At 42.4% G+C, this 22,262-nt stretch overlaps 2 protein-coding genes across 2 annotated transcripts; one reads left to right on the top strand and one right to left on the bottom strand.

Annotated features, from left to right (window-relative positions):
* Nucleotides 1-1,110: 1,110 nt before the first annotated feature.
* LOC149302305 (EEF1A lysine methyltransferase 4-like) lies at nt 1,111-9,205 on the bottom strand. Its single transcript, XM_089482411.1, has 3 exons — nt 9,061-9,205; nt 6,942-7,225; nt 1,111-1,398 (listed from the first exon to the last, which is right to left on the bottom strand). Exons 1-3 carry the CDS (start codon nt 9,203-9,205, stop codon nt 1,111-1,113), a joined length of 717 nt encoding a protein of 238 aa, XP_089338537.1.
* A 378-nt stretch (nt 9,206-9,583) lies between these two features.
* On the top strand, nt 9,584-13,493 carry LOC149302304 (dol-P-Man:Man(5)GlcNAc(2)-PP-Dol alpha-1,3-mannosyltransferase-like). Its single transcript, XM_089482410.1, has 9 exons — nt 9,584-9,788; nt 9,979-10,078; nt 10,230-10,377; nt 10,503-10,663; nt 12,201-12,321; nt 12,576-12,781; nt 12,869-12,945; nt 13,061-13,205; nt 13,307-13,493. Exons 1-9 carry the CDS (start codon nt 9,584-9,586, stop codon nt 13,491-13,493), a joined length of 1,350 nt encoding a protein of 449 aa, XP_089338536.1.
* The last annotated feature ends 8,769 nt before the right edge of the window (nt 13,494-22,262 follow it).

The raw sequence follows: 22,262 nt of genomic DNA, 5'->3' as shown, positions 1-22,262 counted from the left end.
TTTTAAATCTCACGTGAATCGTTCGGGAAAGTCAAATGTGGATGAATCAGACGTTTCCACAATGCAGAGATGGGCAGAAGGCAGATTCACGCAGGAGGTGTGCTATACTACTTTCACCTTGGAATACTGAAGAGATCTTTAAGGCAGTTTCATATTGTTCACTTTCGCGGAATGATTAAGCAAACAGACACGCAATGTCTACCCAGCATCATTAGCTCTCCCGTGCTGTTTAGCCGAGTTTGTATATTAGTCTTTGGAAGCACAGTAAGCGTAAACAAAATGTTCCACGAGAGCCCTCAAGGAGTGCATATTTCTGCGCGTTTGGGGGTTTTCTACAGTTTACTGAAGAATGCACAGCCGTAAGGTACTGTTACGACGACAACCTGTGGAGTGTGAGATTGTGCCTGACAGTAAAACTAGTATTAGGTGGTCCTTCTTTGCACCATTCCCCAGCCAAGTTTATGCCCTAATTCTATGCAATAACTCCAACAAAGCTTATAGGCCTTGATTAATATGACAAGGCTTGCATGAGCCAAAAGGCAGCTGTGATACGGTAACACCAAAGAGGGTGACTGCATCCCAATGGATGTCCAGAAGACAAGCAGGTGGTGAAGACGTTCTATAATGGCACCCAGCTTGCATGACAATTACCAGGGACACCTGTTAACAACCCTAACTACCCACCTACTAACCCAGCTCAGTGCATACCCTGGGCCGATTGCACCCACTAGGCACACGTTGCACCCATTTCACCAATACCTCTGTAGTAAACAACTACCAGGTGGCACCAATTACACCAAAGACAGATTTTGGGTTCTCTTATATGGTTGTTCTGCTGTCAAAATGCAAGAACACACTACTAGCATCCAGAAGGTGTCTCTTACAAGGCCCAGCAAGAACAAAATGATGTATGATATTTTACCCCCCAAAATGAAAGGTACACCTAAAAAATAAATAAAACTTAAAAGCAAATAAAAATCAAATGCAAGAGGCTGTAATTATGATGATCTATTAGTAGGGAGACGTATCTGAAGACTCTTAATTGTTCATTTAAATACTCTCTCAAGGCTGACATTTCCTGGCTGGATCTTGCCCAGATTGCCATCCCTTTCAGATCTGGATATTTTTCAGGAACTCCTCGTCATCATTCTCAGCAAGTGTTGGTAGTGTCTCTCGGAGAATAGGCGGTGCATGGAGACTCCGCCCCCTCTCAAGGTCAAAGGTTGTCAGTTCCCGCCCCTTGCGCATGGTATACAGGAAATAGTGGAAGTCCCTGCCGTATGTATCACATGAGACAGACCAGCCATATGCAGGCTGTGCATAATGACGTGTGCGAAAATGGGGAGCGGAGAAAGTGATTGAGATGAAGCATCCAGTTGGAGAAAGCACTCGACTAACCTGTAGGACAGGGGAAAGTAAATAAATAAATATTGCACACATTTTGGTACATTTGATTAAGTTTTTTGTCCACCCCCCCAATGAAGGTAAGAGTTCTAGTTAAAACGTTAAATGAAGATGCCTTATAAAAAAAACAAAAGGAAGTTTTATTACAGATCTGCTCACCTTGGAAGAAACATTGTAAGAGCCAAGTGTCACATATACAATATATATGTGTATATACAAATACACAGAAACACACACACTGATATATCACAACTCCTTTTAGAATGGATATCTGCTTAGTTCTGGCTGAGGAGCTTAAAAGTTTCTTACAAAAGCAACTTATAGCCCTTTCTAGGATGGTCAAAGGTAAACAGAACACACTGAGCTTAAAACGAGGAGATGGGGGGGTACAACAGATATGGCAGAGAAAGTGAGAAGAAAAAGGAGGAGGAATTCTTTGGAATGGAAATGAGAATAAGAGGCAAGGCATAAAGAGAATTTTGCACAAAAAATATATAAAAATATATGGAGAAAGAGGACATTATTGGGTAGGCAAAATGCCTTTAAGCCAATATAATAGTGTTAAAGTTGTGACTCACTGTCTCATGAACCCATGTGGCACTGGGTGTAGGGGAAGGGGATCATAAGAAGAAAATTAGGTATTTCCATCAATCCAATTAAAAAGATTCCTCTAGGCTTTTGTTTCCATGGCAATATCCACGGCAGAACACACTGCTATTGTCTCCATGGAAACAATCAGGGCCCCACAAGTTTTATACAGACATGTACCCTTCAATGTCCTGAAGGTTAGAAGACATCAGTCACCACGAGGCAAGGGAAACGTAGCATTCCCAGGATAAGAGCTCTAGAAAGGTTGGGGGTCTACACAGTATCAAATTATCATGGGTTGAATGCCTTAAAGCATCAATGCAGTTATCAGGGGAGCATGAATGAAGAAGAAACAGGAGGAATGAAGGAGTTGGAGGTAGGTGCCAAAAGGTTAATATTAAAGAGGCAGTGATATACTTACACAGTTAGCGGTGGATAAATCTAAGAGTAGAGAAATATTAGCAGATCAAAGTTTAGCAACTGATAACTAACGTATCTATGGTCATACCATGGCTTTTGTGACAGGACCTACGAAAGGAGAATGGACAAAAACGGAGTGATGTGTGACAACACAAATAAAGGCCATTAAGGATTTTCCAAAGCTAAAATGATATATATATGACTAAACAAAATGAACATATGCTTGCGAACAAATAGCCTAGCATCCAAAACAAACGGTTTTCACACAAGCATTGCACATCATTCATCATTCTCTGAAGAGATATAAAGCACAGACCAAAATATTTGCAGTGTGGATTGTCTTCTGAAATTACAATATTTTCAGACCCGATACAAAAGGGTTTGACAAATTTATTTTGAATCTAGGAGCCAGCTAAAAAAGTTAGGAGCCAGGATTTTTTTTTTTTTTTTAAACTAACAGTTTTATTTTAAACACAAAAATAACTGATCTTTAATTTACACGTAAAAAAAGATGAAAACCAAACGTCATGGGCATTTAAGTTATGCAGATAATTTAATATATTCTTATGTGACACACCAAATCTTCTATATATTAGTGGTTTTCATTTGGCTTTTTGTGGCCATGAACATGCCTTGTATTCATCATTAACACCCCTTTTATATTTTTGCCCCTTGTGTATTAATGCTCCAGCCAGGCCCCCCTTTAGTATTGAATTATGTGCCACCGCACCCATGTGCATTGATTTATGTGTTGCCCCCCCAGCCAACCCTCCTCCCTTGTTTACTGATCCCCCCACCCCTTTTATAGCGGTTAATGTGATGCCCCCTTTAGTATTAATTTATGTGATGCCCAACCACCCTTTTGTCTATTGATGCCCCCACTGCCATGTGTATTGTAAGCACGTTTGAGCAGGGCCCTTCCTCACCTGTTGTCTCTGTAAGTCAATTTGTTATGTTACATACTACTTGTTATGTCCTGTCTACCGATTTTACAGCACTATATAAAAACATTATTATTATTAATATTAGCCCCTTAAATATAGGTCCACTTTCCTCTCTCCTCTGAAGTGACGATCCTCTCCCCATCACAAAAAAAACTCTTCTGTGAGCCCCGCCCCCTTGAGTGTCAAGTCTTGAAAGGGGCGGGACAAAGAGCCTCACTGAGGCACTGCCACTCAGCAGCATGGTGTGTGCAAGCCCGCCGCCTAATAAAATTAAAGCAGCCGGCGTGCACACACAGAGGTCTTACCACCTCACCTCGCGGCCGCACTACATGAACGTCGGTCTGCCAGCTCACCTGGCCGGTCCGCTACATCGTGCTGCACGTTGGACGCCCTTACCTAGACAAAGTTCTCAGTCGCCATGGCGACCTGGGATTTGTTGAGCCCTGGGATACAAAGCAAAGTTTTAAGGAAGGTTCTAGGAATTTGCTTGCATTTGAAACATTAGACATGGTCATTGTTTTATGTTGAGAATGCTCCTGAAATTCACTCTCTAAATAGTCCATAACCACAACGCAATTGGATGATGCAGGCATTAGGCATCACTTAATCCTCTTTTATGAGGGGGGTTTCTTAAAGTATATCACTGTACTTTTAAGTAGGTAAACCAAGCAACACAACACTCATATCTTAAAATCGGGGGGGGGGGGGAGCTAGAGAAACAGCAAATGTTTCTGGTCACCTGAAATCCACTCATTTGAAGATTTAAAAAGACACAGCACGCTTATCGTCATCCAACCTGAATCTTTTCCTGTTTGTTGCATTACTGCAATTAGACGTCCTACAACTGCTCCCACTTGCACCCATTTCACTACCAGAGGGATTTGAAAGACAGAATTAAATGTTCCTAGGAGAAAATACTTCAGCAAGAGATTGTAGGAAATTGTAGAGTCTTGAGAAACAGACGTGTATTTAATTTATACACGCAAGAGGAACATGCTTTACGTATGTGTTTATGTCCATTTTCCAGAGATGCATTTATGGGGCTGCTGCTCTCGGCCTGCCTCAGTGAAGTCCACCAGACCTACCAAGTATAGGAAGACCTCTACCAGCAATCCTCTTGGATATGTCTCCAGTCCTGTATGCGCCTAAGATCCTGCCGATATGTTCACAGACCTTTCAAGGGAGGTCTCTGATACTCCCGACAAATTTGCCACCCTGGTAACAGCCATTTCTTGGGACCTGTTATCTTCACTCATTGCCCAGCAGCAATAGTCCCATTACCATTCCCACTTCACATATTCTCAGACCTCTCTTAGGGACGGCTGCAACCCACAAGTAAGAAATCATGCTTTCATACAATTACGCTTGAACTTTAACACTTGCCGCTCATCTTTAATCTGAGAGAAAATCAACATTATATATTCAGAAACGAGCAAAGGGCTTGTCAAAACAACATACTTGTCTATATTTAGGGATGCTGAAATAAATCCTAGCATATTGGTTCTGTCATGACAAATGTATTCTGGGACGAAGAAAAAACCCCATATGACTAAGTTTACAAACGCAGTGTGTCTTGAGGCCTCCTCGACAAACATTATTCAAAAATCAATGGACTGTGGTCAATGGCAGCAGGAGACGGAGATACCATTTTAGCATTCAGAATGCCTTCTTGTATTGATTTTTCCATTGTTAGGAAATAAAACTCCTCTGCCAAGGAGGGATATCTGGCGGGAACACGAGATGGAGAGGGAAGGGAAATAAAAACACATTAACCCTACATGTAGACAAAGGCACCGTCAATAGGAGAAGAAAGAAAAACCTCACTTTTCGTAACAGAAAGGGAACCAAGTCTGATGTTTTGTTACAGGTTACATAGAATGAAATGAATTATTGTGGTAAAATATAGTATATACCGTGTATTTTACAGAGCTCACTTAATCCGAACAGCATTAAAAGACATATTTTGGCAATTTTTATTGGCAATGTAGCCAGCGTGTATCCAATGAGCAAATTTCAAGTTATTTTAGGATACATAAAGACTTCACAAATTGAGCAAAACCAACTCAATTAATTAACGTGCATTCCCCCCCCCCACAAATGTAATTTACATAACAGTGCCTTTTGGAGCAGCAAAGAGGCGGCTTTACGGCAGATCTCTCTTAAATAGGGTGATTGAGGACTCTTAAGGCAGAGTAGTCTTGATTTTAATAAAGAGGGCATCTTGTATTATTCTTCCCCTGCGCCTGTATGATTGAGATATTCAACCCAACAAACATACAAGACAAATTCCACACAGGAGGATATATTGTATATGTCACTATTGCAGCGTTTGTGTATGTCTCATTTAGGAACATAATATCCATGAATAACCGATAGCTTGTGAGTTTATATCTGAATAGCATACTATGATTCTTTTCACTTTAATTTTTCTTTTTATTGTCTGTGAAATTTGTCTTGTAGGTTCCTTTAGCTGAATATGTATTCGTTTTAATAATATGGAAGGACGGTGAACAAGGAGTATATATTTTGCTACACATGAGTGTGCGTATATACCAGCCTCATTTACTCCTTTTGCGCTAAGACACAGGCTTTTCTTGTATGATTCAGGTTGGTTTTCACACCATATGTATAAAGCAATATACTGCAGCCACTGTATTCATTTTAATGCACATAATAGTTGAGAGCTCCCTCTAAATTAACATGGTGCCCCCACAGCCACTAAGGAGATTTTGGAGAATCTGCCATACGCATTTGCATATCAGGGGGTATAAGGCTTACCAAGGGGGTATAAGGCATACCAGGGAGGCAGAGTGGCATATCAGGGATTTTCTGGGGGCAGAGTGGCAAACCTGGGGGCAGGTTGGCAAATAAAAGGAAATAAAAACAAAAATATGTGAATATTTATTAGTAAAACTTTTTTTCCTATAGGATAGTCTTATATTCAGGCTTTTTTTTTTTTTTTTCTAAGTTAATATTCACATTTACGTTCAGTGCTAGGGCTACATTTTAACATTACTAATGCCGAGGCAGAGAAGCTCTACTGTAAAGCAGATACATTAAGGATCCTCAGACTTGAATCCCACCCTTTACGTCGACACCGACGTGACCTGCACTCAGTATATGTCTTACTTATGATATGTGCAAAGAGAGGTAATTTTCCAAGCTGGGAACCGATGATGCACAACTACAGCAGGCTGCAGGGAAATCCACAGAGGACGGTTTGTAAAAATGACACAAGCCAAAACACATTTAACACACACAGATCTGGGAATACGAGGTGGACTTTTTACGCAGCCTATTTATAATCGGTTGTAGCACAATGCCGCAGCACCCCCAGGTGTACAATACAGGCAACGACAAAGTCACAATGAAGAGAAACTAAAGAAAGCCTATAAGGAACAGATACTTTCACGCAATGTTAAAAAGGCTACAATAGGCAAATAAGTATTGGCTGTATGAATGGTGCACACAAGGCAATAGTTAAACTGCACACATCAAGCTAGTGGGGAACTGCAAGAGGGAATCTGTGTCCGCATACAAGCCCACATGTTATAAAAGGTACAGCACGCACAACATCTAACCCACCTCACTAAGCACCTGATCTACCAGAGAAATAGCGTCAGGGCTAACTCTCCAAGGGTCTCTTTCCCCGACCATCATGGCATCCAGCGTCCCTTTCTCAATGACCAGATCGAAACTTCCATCTGGAAACGTAAGCTGCCGCGCATCCATCACCAGCCACCTCATGTCAGGAATCCCGGCATGTTTATGTGCCATCTCCGTGATGCATACTGGAGAGTAATCAATGCTAACGACAGGGCTTACCCCTTCCTTGTACAGGTCCAGGCTAAGCGAGCTGTTGCCACATCCTACAAAAGAAAGGATTATTATACGACAACCAGCAATGGAGTAGCTTGAAATGCAAACGCCTTTACCAACCAATCTTTGCATCAGGTAAATGAGACCAGTTTTAATCCAGAAATAGCATCCAAACAATCCATGTCCAGTGGTGAGCACACACTGACCCAACCACAGACTTAAAGAATAAACAAAGTATTTTCCATCTATAGATCAGTTGCTTTTATATTATCACTATATGATTAAGTAAAGAAACATTAAGCTTTCCAGCAAGTGGAACAAAACAGCAACATTTTATAAATGTTGTATAAATTGTATTTCAGAAGTTATTTCATGAAATGCAATTATATTTATGTTGCCCATGTCAGCTATTTTTTACTTTCCAAGCACAACGAGCAAATATCAAACAGAACGTTAAATGATGAAGCATGCCATACAGGGGTAGGCACCAACATTGCTCATGGCGGATTCATCCTTGTAAGGACACTTTGCCTATCCTTGCATACTATCAGGTACTGAGCTCAACCAAGATTCTAATAATCAGTTTCATGTGCTGCAAATATAGGCATATGAAAATAACCTGGATTCCCTTTCAGGGGCAAGCCATAATACTATGTTCTAAATTGTTTTGATATACCTACTTTAAACATTAGGGGGTGCATTACTTTAGCATAGTGGATTCAGACATGTTCAATCATCAGAATATTGGTTGCTCGCTTTAAAAAAAATAAAAAAATAATAATAATATAAAGCAGAGCATCAGCTTGTCCCCCAACGTGGACGTTACAGGGACAGTGAAGAGCACACAATCAATAAAACCAGTCTACAGTTGGGCAGAAGGTCCAAAGTAAGAGACTGCTTCAGACATACATTATTAAGATGGCTAAACTAAAGGGCCAGTGCGGCACTAAGGAATTTGATGGCGCTATATAAAACTATAAATAATAATAAAAGATTCACACAGGGGTCTGTTTACTAGATCTACCAAATTTTGGCTAATTCGGCGATTGGTAGGAAGCCCCAAAGATGAGACCAAATCCCCAACGAAGAAAACGAAGCAAAAAGCTCCAAATATTCACCCAAAATTCACGGGCCACATTCATTCACCGCTCACGCACTCTAATGTTTCCCTACCTTCTCTGCTGACCACTCCTGCATTTCTATCTTCCATCTGCTATCTTCTTCCTTCGTGCACATCTCTGCAGAAACAACCCAGCTGGAACTGCTGCCATATTGCCCTCAGTTGGCGCTTTCAGAGACATCCTCTTCATCGATTGGAGGATCAGCAAGAGGACATCAACGCAAACACCACCATTTTGACAGAAGTTCCCGCTAGGTTTATGTCCGCAGAAATGCGGACAAAGAAAGAAGATATCGGAAGCGGAAGCCAAATAAGGCTGAATTTTCAGCCAAACCAAATTGGAAGGAAACAATACTAGTTGCCCAAAAACAAACTGAAAATGAATCTGAATTGTTTTTGGCCCATTTGCACATGTCTATTATTTACTAAAGAGATTAACAGGATTGTGAAATCAGCACCTGGACTTCAACATACATTAAGAAGGGCCAACCCCAGTTAGCTTCTACAGCAGGAACAGCGTGGCTGTATTCTCCTCACACATTATGCATTATACAGGGCCAGCTCAGCCCCTCAGGCTGGAGAAAGCAGCCAGTGTTAGCTCTTGATAATAGACTCTTCCCCCAGCTCTCTTTTTAGTGCCTTAACCCCACAGATAGATACGGGCATGGGGAGGAAGAACACAATTTGAAACCCGTTCCGTGTCTTTAAGTATCAAGCATCAATAAGTGTCGTGTATTGCCATGTATTGTAAGAACGTGCAAATACCGAGTACTAGCCCTCGGGTCCCGGGTCTAATCTCTCGCCTGACCAACTCTGCGAAATCCCGGTATGTCCCAAACCAGTCATATCCTCCGGGCACAGCTCGTTCCGCCTCATAGCGGTCATCCCAATATACCGGCTCCTTGTACATGCTGGACATGTGCAACTTCCGGCTGGTGCTACAGGAACATCTCTCCGGCAGGCGGCACGTACACTTCCGTAAAGGCGGGGCTTTTGGCTGCCCGTGGCCAGTACAAACACGTCGCAGCCTCCGTGACAATCTGTGCAATCGCAAAATGTGTTACGACACGTGTTCTGTTAGTAACATGCAGACCCGCAATATGTATGCACTGCACGTATGACAGCGTACCGTGCTCGTGTACTGTCAATATGAGCATGCCACTGGCATGGAGTCAGTTAAATATTTTACTCACCCATTACAATGCTGATGTGTCCCGGCTATACGTAGCCGGTCCCTTAATGTAACTTCCTGTTTCCGTCCGGTCTAAATTAGAAGTTACCCTGCATGATGCCTCCGGCTGGTGGGCTCCGCAGAAGAGGGGCACCCAGTGGGTGGTCGTCAGGGTCCCTCTCAGGCCTGACTGAGGTCGTGCGACAAGGATGGCAGAGCAAACAACAACTTCTGACCGACCCCCGGTATACGGCCGTGCTTGGGGCATTTCTGTGCTTCCTAGAGCTGGGGGTCACCCACTGGGTCATAAAGAAAGTGCCATGTGAGTGCGATGGCCGGAGACCTAGCATGCGCCTTTTGTGTTTTGCCACGAGGCCGGGGGGTAATATGTGGGGTGGCTGGGGTAATGAGAGTGGTTTCCTGGTACTGATTAGTGGATCATGGAGTTAACGCTTGATGTCCACTGTCTAAAGAGATTGCTGTGTGGTGATCCTCATCTACCCTTCTCACAGATACCGAGATAGACTGGAAAGCCTATATGGATGAGGTAGAAGGAGTACTAAACGGCACCTATGACTATACGAAGCTTCAGGGCGACACCGGACCCTTGGTGTGAGTACGAAGGCCTGTCGCTGCATGTCACCTTGCTGTAATTGCATGTACACGCCTTCCGCATCAGAGCATTCTTTCATATATGGAGTGTTCGCAATGTGATCCGTTCTGTATACAGAGTGTTTCATGTTCTATACATCTTGTGTTTCAGGTACCCTGCGGGATTTGTTTACATTTTTAGCGCGCTGTACTACATAACAGAGCACGGCCGTAACATTCGGTTGGCCCAGTACATATTCGCTGCTCTCTATCTCGTAACGCTGCTTCTCGTATTCCGTATCTACGCGGTCACCAAGAAGGTGGGTAATCCGAAAACACAAAAGCTGCACCTCCTCTGCCTAAGCAGCAATTTTAGAGGTGATCCTCTGCGTGTTTGTGTTACATTTATTCAGACAGTGTTTGCCTCTTTTATCTCCGGTGATAGGTACCACCATATGTCTTTTTCTTCATGTGCTGCGCCTCTTACCGTGTGCACTCCATCTTTTTGCTGCGGCTTTTCAATGATCCAGTAGCTATGGCTATCCTTTTTTTCTCCATCAACTTACTGCTGCAGGACCGCTGGAACTGGGGCTGCTTCTTTTACAGGTGACATCATACTACACATACATACGTGTATATATATATATATATATATATATATATATATATATATATGTGTAAAATTATGTTATTGAAACATTTTACCTTTAAAGTGCTATGCAACCCAGCCACTGTCAGGCTTAATCTCTCAAGCAAAGTCTTCTCCCATCATACCATGGCTTAAAAATTCTTGTGAAGGATAAACCCGTTGGGAACAACTCTTTAGAAAGTGAAGTGGTACTAGCAGTAGAAAGAGGGAAGAGCTCACGCCGTTGTACAGATCACTGGTGAGACCTCACTTGGAGTATTGTGTACAGTACTGGAGACCGTATCTCCAGAAGGATATAGAAATGTTGGAGAAAGTTCAGAGAAGGGCTACTAAAATGGTTTATGGATTACAAGATAAACCTTACCAGGACAGGTTAAAGGATCTTAACCTATATAGCCTGGAAGAAAGACGTGACAGGGGGGATATGATAGAAACCTTTAAATACTTAAAGGGAATCAACAAGGTAAAGGAAGATATTTCTCCTTTTAAATAAACTACTACCACAACAAGAGGACATAGCCATAAACTAGAGGGGCAAAGGTTTAATGGTAACATTAGAAAATATTACTTTACGGAAAGGGTACTGGACGCATGGAATAGCCTTCCAGCAGAAGTGGTAGATGTTAATATAGTAAAGGTATTTAAGCAAGCATGGGATAGGCATAAAGCCAAGCTAGATATAGGATAAGGGCAGGTACTAAAGGAAAGTACTCAGAGGTTGGGCAGACTGGATGGGCTGTCACTTTCTATGTAAGTCCCTAACACATCATTCATAAGACTTCTGTTCCTGGTCCTCCTCACATATTTGGTTTTGGAACAGCCTACATCTGGAATGGGGACCCAAGGACTGCTTTTCCGTTTTATATAGTTCCATAAATGGTCCTTTTGTATGGGTCTTCACTATTTTCAGTGATCATCACACACATTTGGTGCAAAATCTGATAACATGAGATGTGTTCAATCTTTAACACTAAACCACAAGCAACTCTGACATTATTTCCTCTCTACTTCCATTGCTTTGTACCCTGAGCTTTTTCACATATACCTTCAAGTACTTCCACTACACAGATCCTGTGATTTAACTCTCAGCCCCTGTAAACGATCAATAATTATAGCTTTTAAATAAAATATATACGGTATTTAGCATGCCCTAGTCATTAACCGTGTATTTGCCATATGATGTTTTTGACCATAACCTATCCCTAACTTAGGTGTTCTGAGAATACAGACACAGCGTAAATAGTTAAATGTAGTAGCCGGTTTCAGTACTCAAAAGGTATTGCAACCATCCAAATCTGTAAAATAAACAGTACTGGCAAGATAACGATTTATAGTATTGTCTAGACAGTCTGTTATAGGCTATGTATTTTTCTTATTTAGAAGAAATGTATTTTTTATGCATTATTCCCTGCCTTTCCGCGTTGTTTTTTTTTTATCACACATAGTATTTTAATGCAGCGTGTGACCGTCTCTCCCGTATCGTCGTTTTCTTAGCTTGGCTGTATCTGTCAAGATGAACATACTACTGCTGGCCCCGGGACTGCTCTACCTACTGTTATGGAGATTTGGCTTTCTGCACACTCTACCAAAGCTGGGTATTTGTGGTCTACTGCAGGTAAAAATCCAGAAAATGAACAGGGAGGGATGTTATCAATTTGAAAAGCGAAAGAGTAAACAGTAAGCAGCTTCCTATCTACCACTAATGTCTAGAACAAAAAAAAAAACCTTTGTGGTTGCTCTGGCGAATTAATACCAACTCATTATATGATTGTCCTGGTGTTAGAAATGTAAAGTTGCAGGTACTGGTATCTTTATCACACCATTGTGTCTACAAAAACATGAGTCCTCTTTCTTTACATGATGAAACAGGTGGTGCTGGCTCTTCCATTCCTGCTGGAAAATCCTACCGGATACCTACTCCGGTCCTTTGATTTTGGGAGACAGTTTCTTTTCGAGTGGACAGTGAATTGGCGGTTTCTTCCCGAGTCTGTGTTCCAGCACCGGGCTTTCCACTTCGCATTGCTGGCGGCTCACCTGGCTTCACTGCTGTTATTTTTCCTACGCCGTTGGCACAAGTGAGGGTCAAGAGATGTTATCAGACGGGGGTCACTAGAGAATACGCTATGAAAGACGTTCTCTCATTAGTTTTTTGTTCTCTGCAGATCTGGGCAAGGCATCATGTCACTTCTGAAGGCTCCAGGCCAGAGGAAACAATCTTCACACCAACTTTCTGCAAACAGTATCCTTTATATATTTCAAAGCTCCCTTCTAAAGGCAGTAGGGGCAAAAACCAAAATAACATAAAACATAGTCCTGCTTTCTTTTCGTACAAGCTGGCACCTTAACTCTCACAGAGATAATATTTGTCTTGTTCTCCAGTAATTTCTTGGGCGTTATGTTCAGCCGTTCTCTGCATTACCAGTTTTACGTCTGGTACTTCCACTCGTTGCCATATCTTCTGTGGTGTACAGATACCACAGCCTTGCCAGCGCTAGCTAAGTATGCATCTCAAGAACTGTTAGTTATAAAAGTATGACACAAGGTGGCGAGGGAAACATTGGTGTAAATTTACCTTGTGTGCTCTTTCGCCCTGTTTGCAGGATCCTCATCCTAGGCCTGATCGAGCTGTCATGGAATACTTTTCCTTCCACCGTCTTCAGCTCCATAGTACTTCACCTTTGTCACGGAGCCATTCTGCTTCACCTGTGGTACGGTACGCCACCTGATGATACTTGTACTCCTAGCACCGCAAGCGGCACACGGGTCTCTCGTAAGAGGAAGGACTAATTTCCTAAAGCCGTTTAAGGGAATTAAATACATAAACTTGGCAGCCCCATGGCCAATACTCAGGACAGCACATTCAAAGGATGGTGCTAAGAACTGATCTCCCACTATTCTCATTCTGGTGGATTTTCAGCTATACAATCATGTATGTTTTATTTTTTGTTTTTTAATCTAATAAATACAGAATTTAAGTGAAATATGTTGGTACGTAATCTCACCATTGTATAAAAGGTAATATTTTCATGGCGGTGCCAAATGCAGCAACCATTGCCTACTGTGGGGCTTTGTGAAAATGATGTGACATTAGCCAAAATTATATCAATGCCTTTATTTCCCTCTTCAAACATCACCTGGTTTGTAGCAAAGCATGTTTAGGTTGAGGTTTTCATCCCAGTGACGGAGCAACAAAAAGAGCTGACGGGCTGCCCCCTTAAGAGCAGGTAGCTGTAGGCCCTCGGGCAGAGTTTGTGTACGTAGCCACCCTTCTGCCCTCGCTGCCAGCAGCTCCCATTCTGTAAAGTAGCCAGCACTGCGGTGCTCTAGCCACGCAAGTGCTACAGCTGTGGCCCAGGAACAGCCCTCTATGTCTGTGTCTTGCTCTGTGCCAGCTTCAGAAGGGCATGGAGAGGTATCACACGGGTCAGTCTCTGACCCACGGCCGCTGTCTGCTTGATGGCAGAGAGCTTCAGGGCATGATGTAGCAAGTATAGGAAGAAAGGAAGAGTCCTGAGTGACTGGAACTTGGGGTTGTGAGCCCCCCTTGCAAGTCTGTCCTCCGCCTCGCAGGATGTCTCCTTGCTCTGTTTGGCATGGTTCAGACACTGGACTTAAAGTGCCACGGTGAGAGCTGTAGGGGGAGGCACGGAGTAGACGCTGCAAAGAAATCTGAACTATACTGGAAAAATAGCTGCTCAGGTTGAAAAAGCCTTCTGCAGACTGCAAAGAGATCTGTGGAGAAAACAAAAGGGAATTTAAATGAGTTTATTATGAAGTAACTATAAGCACGGGTAGTTTTATGGATTAGCAGGTTTCAGCATAATGTCTGCACGTTTTACCAGTGCTTGATAGTCCTGAATTCCCAATTCTGGGCAACTCTCCTTATCTCCACTAATACACGGTGGTTTCAGCGGGGCCAGTTTTCCAGACAGGCTGCGAATCCTCCTTTTACCCACACTGATCCTTTAAGTAAAAATACAGAACATTTTAAATAAAGCCAGGCCATACCAACCATACCCAGAGGAAGTTAATCATACCTTGAACTCAGAGAGGGATCTGATGATTTCTGAGAACCAAAGGGATTAAGTTGACCTGTGGTACAGAGATTGTGTGATTAGCTTGTCTCACTTGTCTATAGCGTTTGTTTTTTCACTGTAAATTCTGCGCTGTGGTCTTGTAAATACACTCACCTTCCTGGCATCGCTGCTTCTCCAAGCTGTTCTCAGAGGACATGCTTAAAGGGGACGCTGGAAGGGCTGCAACAATGAGCAATACGAGTATGGGATCGGAAATATAAGCACAGAAAACATATTCTCTGTAAGTAAACTTCATCATCCCTGACAATCTATTATAGATTTAAATGAAGAAATACTGAATCCAGGCCCACTAACCCTAGGCTCACCCCTGAGGAAATAAGTTATAGGTTTGTTTTTTTGCTCTACCTGACTAGGGGTATGGATAATAGATTGCTGCCAGTGATGACAAGGGTAATTCATGAATGATAATCATTGTCATGGATACAGGATATACCATGGGAACACATCAGTGTAATAGTGCGCAGAACAGCGTTACACACAGGGCATCGTGAAAATGTCTTAATTATACTGATGTAGAGTACGCTGTAACGGCTGTGTACACCATGCAGGTGAAAGGGTGAGGGTTTCTCATTACTATTACTTTCTCATTGTACCTGCAGTTTCAAATATTTCATCCAGAATTTCTGAGCGTCTACTGTCTCCCTGACACGAACTTCCTGAGTTCGATCTAAGACCCCTTCTGCTTCTTCCACCTGAAATAAGCAAACGTATTAGAATGCAGAGATGTCTCAACTATTGTCCACAATCAGTTCAGCCACCTGTTCACTATAGCAAGGGCTTGGTTAACAGGCAACAAAGGCATATACAGTACCTAGCTTGCCATTGTCACCATATGACCCCATGGTGGTGTGCTCTTTGAATTCAAACTTGAATACATTTTTTTAGTCAGTAAAATCCATTGCTAAACAAAGAAAACACTGCAGAGAATGATTTCAAAGTGTTTGGATTTAGATTGCTTTTAGTTCACTGGGCATTAAAAAGCAGAGGCATATGATGTTGATACTCCTATGTTTAAGAGAGCCTTAAATTTGGTATTAAATCCACATCATCTCTGAACGGACCATTCCACTTAAAATCAGACACTAGACATCTTGTCACTGATGCGTATAAACTGTCTGTAGGGTAAACTACATATCCTGTAAAGATACAACTCTGGAATTGGAAACAAATACCCAGTTACAGTGACATACTTTTTCCTGTTCTTAGTGGTTTCCTATCACCTCTGCAAAGACAGTTCTCTGTTAGCTGTTGGAGATCTGGCATATCCCTGCATAAAAGCAGCAGGCTATTGCAACCCCCTCATACCTCTGTGCACAGATATGTGTCCGGGAAGAACATCCTGAATATTAGGGTCAACAGGAATGTGACAAGTGTAGCTGGAAACCTGCGAGCAAGATTTACTGGTCTGAACAGCTTTCAGTCTGAATCTACGAGACGAACCTGGAGTTGAAAGATTGGATTGATGAGCTATATTGCTAGGACCATAGTGTGCCCCAACGTAGGTGTTATTCTAGTAATCAACAAGCACATCTCACCATGTTCAATGTCACATTCCCTCCAAGCCATGACCTGGTTGTCTTGTATGATGGAGCGTGCTGCCAAGTGATGTATGTCACAATCTCTCTCATCTGCAATACAGTCAGCTGTCTCTTCCCCACTGCTGCCCAACAGGGTCTCGAGACTAATGGATGTTTCCCAAGAGAGACTTCTACCTCCTATAGAGCCACGTATCACAGCCCGGCATTGCCACACAGAATCGCTGCTCCCACCAGACACCGCACTCCCTCCTTCAATGGCAGGAGATGCAGAGAATATATACTGTGCATCAACCAACATGTCCCAGTCTAAGTTTGGAGAGAGAATGTTACCTGTATGGGAGCCACAAACAAAAGGCGAGGCATAAATAATCTTCAAAATGTTATCAAAAGGTTTTTTTTAGCTGTGTTAATTATTGAATGCAAATAAATCAGTTATGTTCCAAAAATAACGTGGTCCATTATAAGGTGGCAGGTTGTATGTATGTATGGCGAACCCAACTTGTACACTTACTAATGCCAACTCAAGTATGATGCAGCTGAAAAACACCAACTCATATGTATGAACCCCTGAGTCTCTAACAAATTGCTTGCAAGTTACAGCATGCGAGTTGGAACAGGAGGAGGAGACTTGAAACCAAACCCTGAACCCTCACTCATAATCAGCTTTCCTTTTTTTAGTGAATGTGCAAGTTCCTGTATACTTTGCTAAAAGTGCAGTAAGCCCTTTAATTTTTACAGAATGAACCCCATTGTGCTAACAAGCATGAAGAGATAAACACACATATTTATCTGATGTTATTCTGTTGCTGCTCAGTGGACTGAGTGTTTGACCGTCAAAACACATCACATGTCACTGGCTGGTTTATGGATGAAAGTTCTCAAGCAATTATAGTTAATCCTTAGGATTCCAAGCTTCAAGAATATTCTTGATTTGCAACTGGTAGCTTAATTATCTTTTAATCGCTTTGTCCACGCAGGCTGATCGCAGCCATGGATATCCTTTTAAGACTCATCAATTGTAGAGTATAAAAGCGGGATTACATAGATTTGATGGCACATAAAAACCGTTTGGCCCCAACTAGTCTACCCATTAATCTGTCCTCGGATTTGTGTTATGTTAGATTAGGTATGCTTTATTGTAAATTGTGTGTATGGTGTATATAGGGTTAATGCTTCCACTTTTTGTTTTACCCTCTGCACACTTATAGGAGTCTTCCTTACATGAATCGGCGAGGCTTTCGCCATGTGATGTGCACATTTCCGCTTCTGAATTTCGGTTCTGAGACACCTTGTCCAAGACAGTGCGCAGACGAAGCATGTCTAGCTCCCCGTGTGGGGATGAGAAACTGCGGCCGGACATGGTAGCCTGAATCAGTGCTTTTCTTCTGACCAACTCCTCTGAGCTTTGTGTTAGAGAAGCCTAGAGAACAGAGTGCAAAGACATAATGTGAGACACTGTTCACAAGGTCAAATAATAAAATACTTGGGTGAGTTAGTTTCTTGCCTTGCAGTTAGAGTTGATGTTTTCCTTGGGTTGCCGCATCCCATCACTCTGAGACACACTTTTCTGTCCCTGCTGGGGGACCGTGGCAGAGCATGGGCTGGTACAGTCTCCAAAAGTAGCCTCTCGAGACCCAACTGATTCACTGCTGGTGGATCCATAGGTGGGCGCATGAGTCGGGTCACTGCTGATAGACGGCGGCATTTGTGTCCTGGTTGGTTCCGTACTGACAGAGCAGTGAGTGAGCATATACTGTTCCTGGACGTAGGAGGACTGAACAATACGCTTTCTAATGTCACTTACAGGAAATCCTTCTCCACCTGATGATCAATTGTGGACAATGCAGTTATCATATTATTCACGTTATATCCTAGATAACGATAACTGTAATCTCTTAGTAAACGCTGTGACATTTAAAAAAATGCTTAAAAAAACAGAACTAGCAGGGAGAAGTTTCTGTTTTTTGTTGCACTGGTGTGCAATGTGGTACTTCTGCAACGGGGAATTAATAGGATAGATATGACAATTCTTTTGCAGTAGGCAAATAAGAGAATCAGAAACAATCAAAACCATTTGGGAAGAATTTACAGAAGGATTGATTGGTTGGGATTGATGCTGCACTGTACTGTTTAGTGGCACTACCAAAAGGAGAGACACAGAAAGAGACTGGTCATTGGAAATGACATAGGTACAAAAGCGATGGGTTAATTAGGTTGTAGGAAAGGGCATCTCTTCTGTATTCTCGTTTACAATTCCGTTCACCAATATCAATATCACCTTAAGTGCCATAATCTCACTGCAAGTACTGATTAGGTGGCAGTTCAAGAATCCAAAAGAAAGCTAAAAATGGTAAGAAGGGTTGCTTTGGATTTGAGCTGGAAATATAGGAAGAGGGATGTGGGGAGACACTACATAAAAAGAAAAGAAAAACATAGGAACGTTTGGTTCCATGCTTACTTCTGTCTGCATCCTCGCTAAATGCTGAGAACTCCAAGGAAATCTCCTGTGTAATTTCCTGTAGTGCACGCCCAACATCATCAATACCAGTAGAAGGATTTAGGCAACTTGTATCAAAGGTTGCAGGGGTCAGAGTATCTTCCTGAGACTGGAACACGGAGCTGAAAGAGCTACCTCTGGCACGCTGCCCCTGAAACAAGAATGCATGGCCACAAGAGTTCCTAAAATGCTAGGTGATTTGTAGTGGTGGCCAATGCTGCCAGTGTGTAACCTGGTTCCCCAGCACCCTCCTCACCATGCTCCTTTTGCCACGGAAGCTAGCTGTATGATACAGAGCACAGTAGCCAATGAGGCAATCGCCAGGGTACAGCGGAGCAATCTCATGGGGGGTCAGCAGTGCCTCCATGGTGTCAGGCATGTACCAATCAATAGTAATGTCACTGAGAGCTGGCTCCAGGGCCTTCTTCAGGGACTTAATTAGCTAAATGGATAAAACAATATCTATATTAATAAACCGTTGCCAGTTATGAAAACGGCCAAACCCTTAACCATACATCTCAAAAAGAAGAGGGTAGTTTTAGAGGCTCACCTTTGGCTGCAGTCTTTCTCCTTCCATGACAATTTCCACTGACCCTCTGCTCACTTTGGCTGCCCTCTCAAGGAATCGGAGATCTGCATTGGAGCCCACAGGAAAACCAAACACCCTGTATTTACAAAAGAGGACACTATTTATACAATTTCATCAGCCTGAATCATCCACACACAGTTGAAAAGCACACAGACAAAATCTTATTAGAAAAACATTTCTACATAAATTAGTAAAAATACTATAAGTGACAGAAGTGGTAGAGGCTAATACATCCAGGGAATTTAAACATGCATGGGAAAAGCACAAAGCTATCCGGAACCTAAGATAAGACCAACTACTGATTAAGGTCCAAGCCTTTACATCAGGAAAAAAAGGGCTGAATGGTTCTGCTCTGCTGTGAAATTCTATTTCTCTGTGTTGGACAGCCTGAAAACAATGGTGTAAGAAAGCTATGTCATTCAAGAATTGTGTCAGGTTTATCTGCCTGTTCTATACTTTATCTACATGTCCATTCCATACAGAATTAATGACATTGGGTCTGCCAAGTTCATATACGCGTTATTTTAATCTTGCGTTACTCATTGTGTGCAGAAACTTCATACACAGTTTACGCTACACAGTAAGTACCACAACTTCTTCATCAGATATTTAGGGACATTGTATGCATGCACTGTGTGCCAGATTATCACCGTGTGGTCTTTGCATGTTGCCTCACAAGCTCCATGACCTTGCCAGGGCAAGTGGGTACAGTGTCAGTAATAAGGAAGAGCTGCCTTGGGTACCCACGATGCAAGGGGAGTGCCAGGACTCGGCTTAACACGGAGAGCAGGTTATTGGCAGTGCCACCCAGTCGGCTTCTATGGATATAATCACATGCCACCTCCAGCGACTCCTATGAACAGACAGACAGTCACGTGTTCATCATTATCTCCGATTCTCATTTAAGTATTAATTATAATAGTAATATTATTAAATCAACGGTATACTGTATATGGTGTTCTAAAAAAGTATTTGCCCCTTCTCAGGGAGTGACCATAATGACCTGGAGAAGGGGTGCTTTATCTGGAGTCTACAGGCTAAACCTAGAGGGTTCCTAGGTATGGCCATAATTGATGGAACCATGAACCTCTGAACGCATTAAAAGAAACAAAATTAAGGTTTTGGAGAGACCTAGTCAAAGTCCTGACTTGAACTGAGATGCTTTTGCAAGACCTTAAAAGGGCAGTTCATGCTTGAAACGTGCCCTCCAAAGTGGCTGAATTAAAACAATCCTGCCAAGAAGAGTGGGCAGAAATTCCTCCACAGCGATCTAAAAGACTCATCGCCAGTTATCCCAAAGGCTTCACTGCAGTTGTTGCCACAACCAGTTATTAGGTTTAGGGGGGGGGCAATTACTTTTTCACATGGGTGATATAGGTTTTGATGGACTCTTTACCTTCAATAAATGAAAGGCCATTTAAATGCTGCATGTCTTTGTCTTATATTAAAATGAGTTGATTTGAAACATTTACACTTGCAAATAAGCAAAAATAGAAGAAATCAAGAAGGGGCAAATACTTTCACAGCACTGTACAGAAGCCTAGTGAAAACAGTTAAAAATAAAATACAGAGGTCCAGTATGGAAAGAACAAAGTTTATTGTACTATTGGATAACGCATGGAAGGTGGGGGATGGGTTAGGGGTTAAGGTGCCATGCAGTTGATGCTGCAAATTCTCACCAAGCTCCCAGTATCCTTTGCAGTCAGAAGCACAGAGTACCCAGAATCCCTTGCAGCCCCCCTCACTCACGTTGCTGCATTGCCTGCTGGTGGGGAACAAGGCCTTGCTGTCGCATGCGCCACCTGCTACATTCAGTAAAGTGCGTGCGGGTAAACTCCTCACCGCCAGTAGAAGGGCATCCTATAAGACATTGGAGGTGAGAGAGGGTGGTGAGATATCATATGCCACAGAGAATATTAGATAAACTTTTTCATGCATATGTCCAAGTGCGCGTAATAGTAACTTGTTCAGAATAAGGAAACGGAGTTGGGGAAGAGGATCATGATAAAGAGCAGGGATCTAATAAAATTGTTCATGGCCAGGTCATCGAGGAAGGAGCGTTAGTTGCAGGACAAGAATCAATAAGCCACACCAGTGTCTTATAAAAAAAACACCCTTTAACAGCTATCTGGATAACAATCCAGTAAGAGGGAAAGACAACATGTAAGTAATGAATCCACCATCGTAGAAACAGAAGCTCAGGAGATGGTACAAATAGAAATGGATCGGCCTGATCCTATGGTCACGGTTTAAATGAGACTCGTGCATTCGTATTCAGGAGAACATGAAAACTAACACAAATGTTGTGTTTGCGCTGTTGAAACCGAATAACGAACAAACAAATATGGCAGCAGAAAAAGGCACACAGACTCACAACACAAAGAATCTTAGTTTCTTCGTGTTCATCTTTGTAAATATCTCCTAGCTAATCTCCCTGGCCCTTCCCCATACAAGTCACTGCCTATAGCAGCTGCCCTTCATTGCTTGATGCCAGACGAGCCCCCCCGCAAACGACCAATAGAGTCGCTCTTATGGACCTTTAAATCCTATCGCAATCTTACGTATTCCCGTATCAAGTTTATTAACTCCAGCTATACTACGGAAGACTTAGGCTAGAAAACCAAGAAAAACGAATACGAAGAACGTATACAGATATACAATACAAAGATTTATTTTACCCCGAAGACGAACATGAAGTCTGCCCCAGCGTCCAAGTCTAGTTTAAATATTTGAACTTAGCCCTCTTTGTTTGTGTAGCGAATAACATATCAAGTAAAATTCTCCTTGCAATAAAGTGCTCTTACCCGAATGTTGCAGGACAGCTCTCCATTCAGA

Source organism: Sceloporus occidentalis, unplaced genomic scaffold (genome assembly GCF_023333645.1).
Source record: "Sceloporus occidentalis isolate IW3139 unplaced genomic scaffold, rSceOcc1.0.p SCAF_19, whole genome shotgun sequence".
NCBI lineage: Eukaryota > Metazoa > Chordata > Lepidosauria > Squamata > Phrynosomatidae > Sceloporus > Sceloporus occidentalis.
This window is presented reverse-complemented; position numbering and strand designations above follow the sequence as displayed.

Excerpts from the sequence above, each read along its gene's own strand:
- LOC149302305 (XM_089482411.1), bottom strand. The coding sequence starts at position 9,205 with ATGTACAAGGAGCCGGTATATTGGGATGACCGCTATGAGGCGGAACGA. Across the intron at positions 7,226-9,060 it reads GACCCGAGGGCTAGTACTCG|GATGTGGCAACAGCTCGCTT; the intron begins GTATTTGCACGT and ends TTTCTTTTGTAG. Across the intron at positions 1,399-6,941 it reads TAGATCAGGTGCTTAGTGAG|GTTAGTCGAGTGCTTTCTCC; the intron begins GTGGGTTAGATG and ends CCTGTCCTACAG.
- LOC149302304 (XM_089482410.1), top strand. The coding sequence starts at position 9,584 with ATGCCTCCGGCTGGTGGGCTCCGCAGAAGAGGGGCACCCAGTGGGTGG. Across the intron at positions 10,079-10,229 it reads GGCGACACCGGACCCTTGGT|GTACCCTGCGGGATTTGTTT; the intron begins GTGAGTACGAAG and ends CTTGTGTTTCAG. Across the intron at positions 12,946-13,060 it reads ACACCAACTTTCTGCAAACA|AGATAATATTTGTCTTGTTC; the intron begins GTATCCTTTATA and ends TAACTCTCACAG.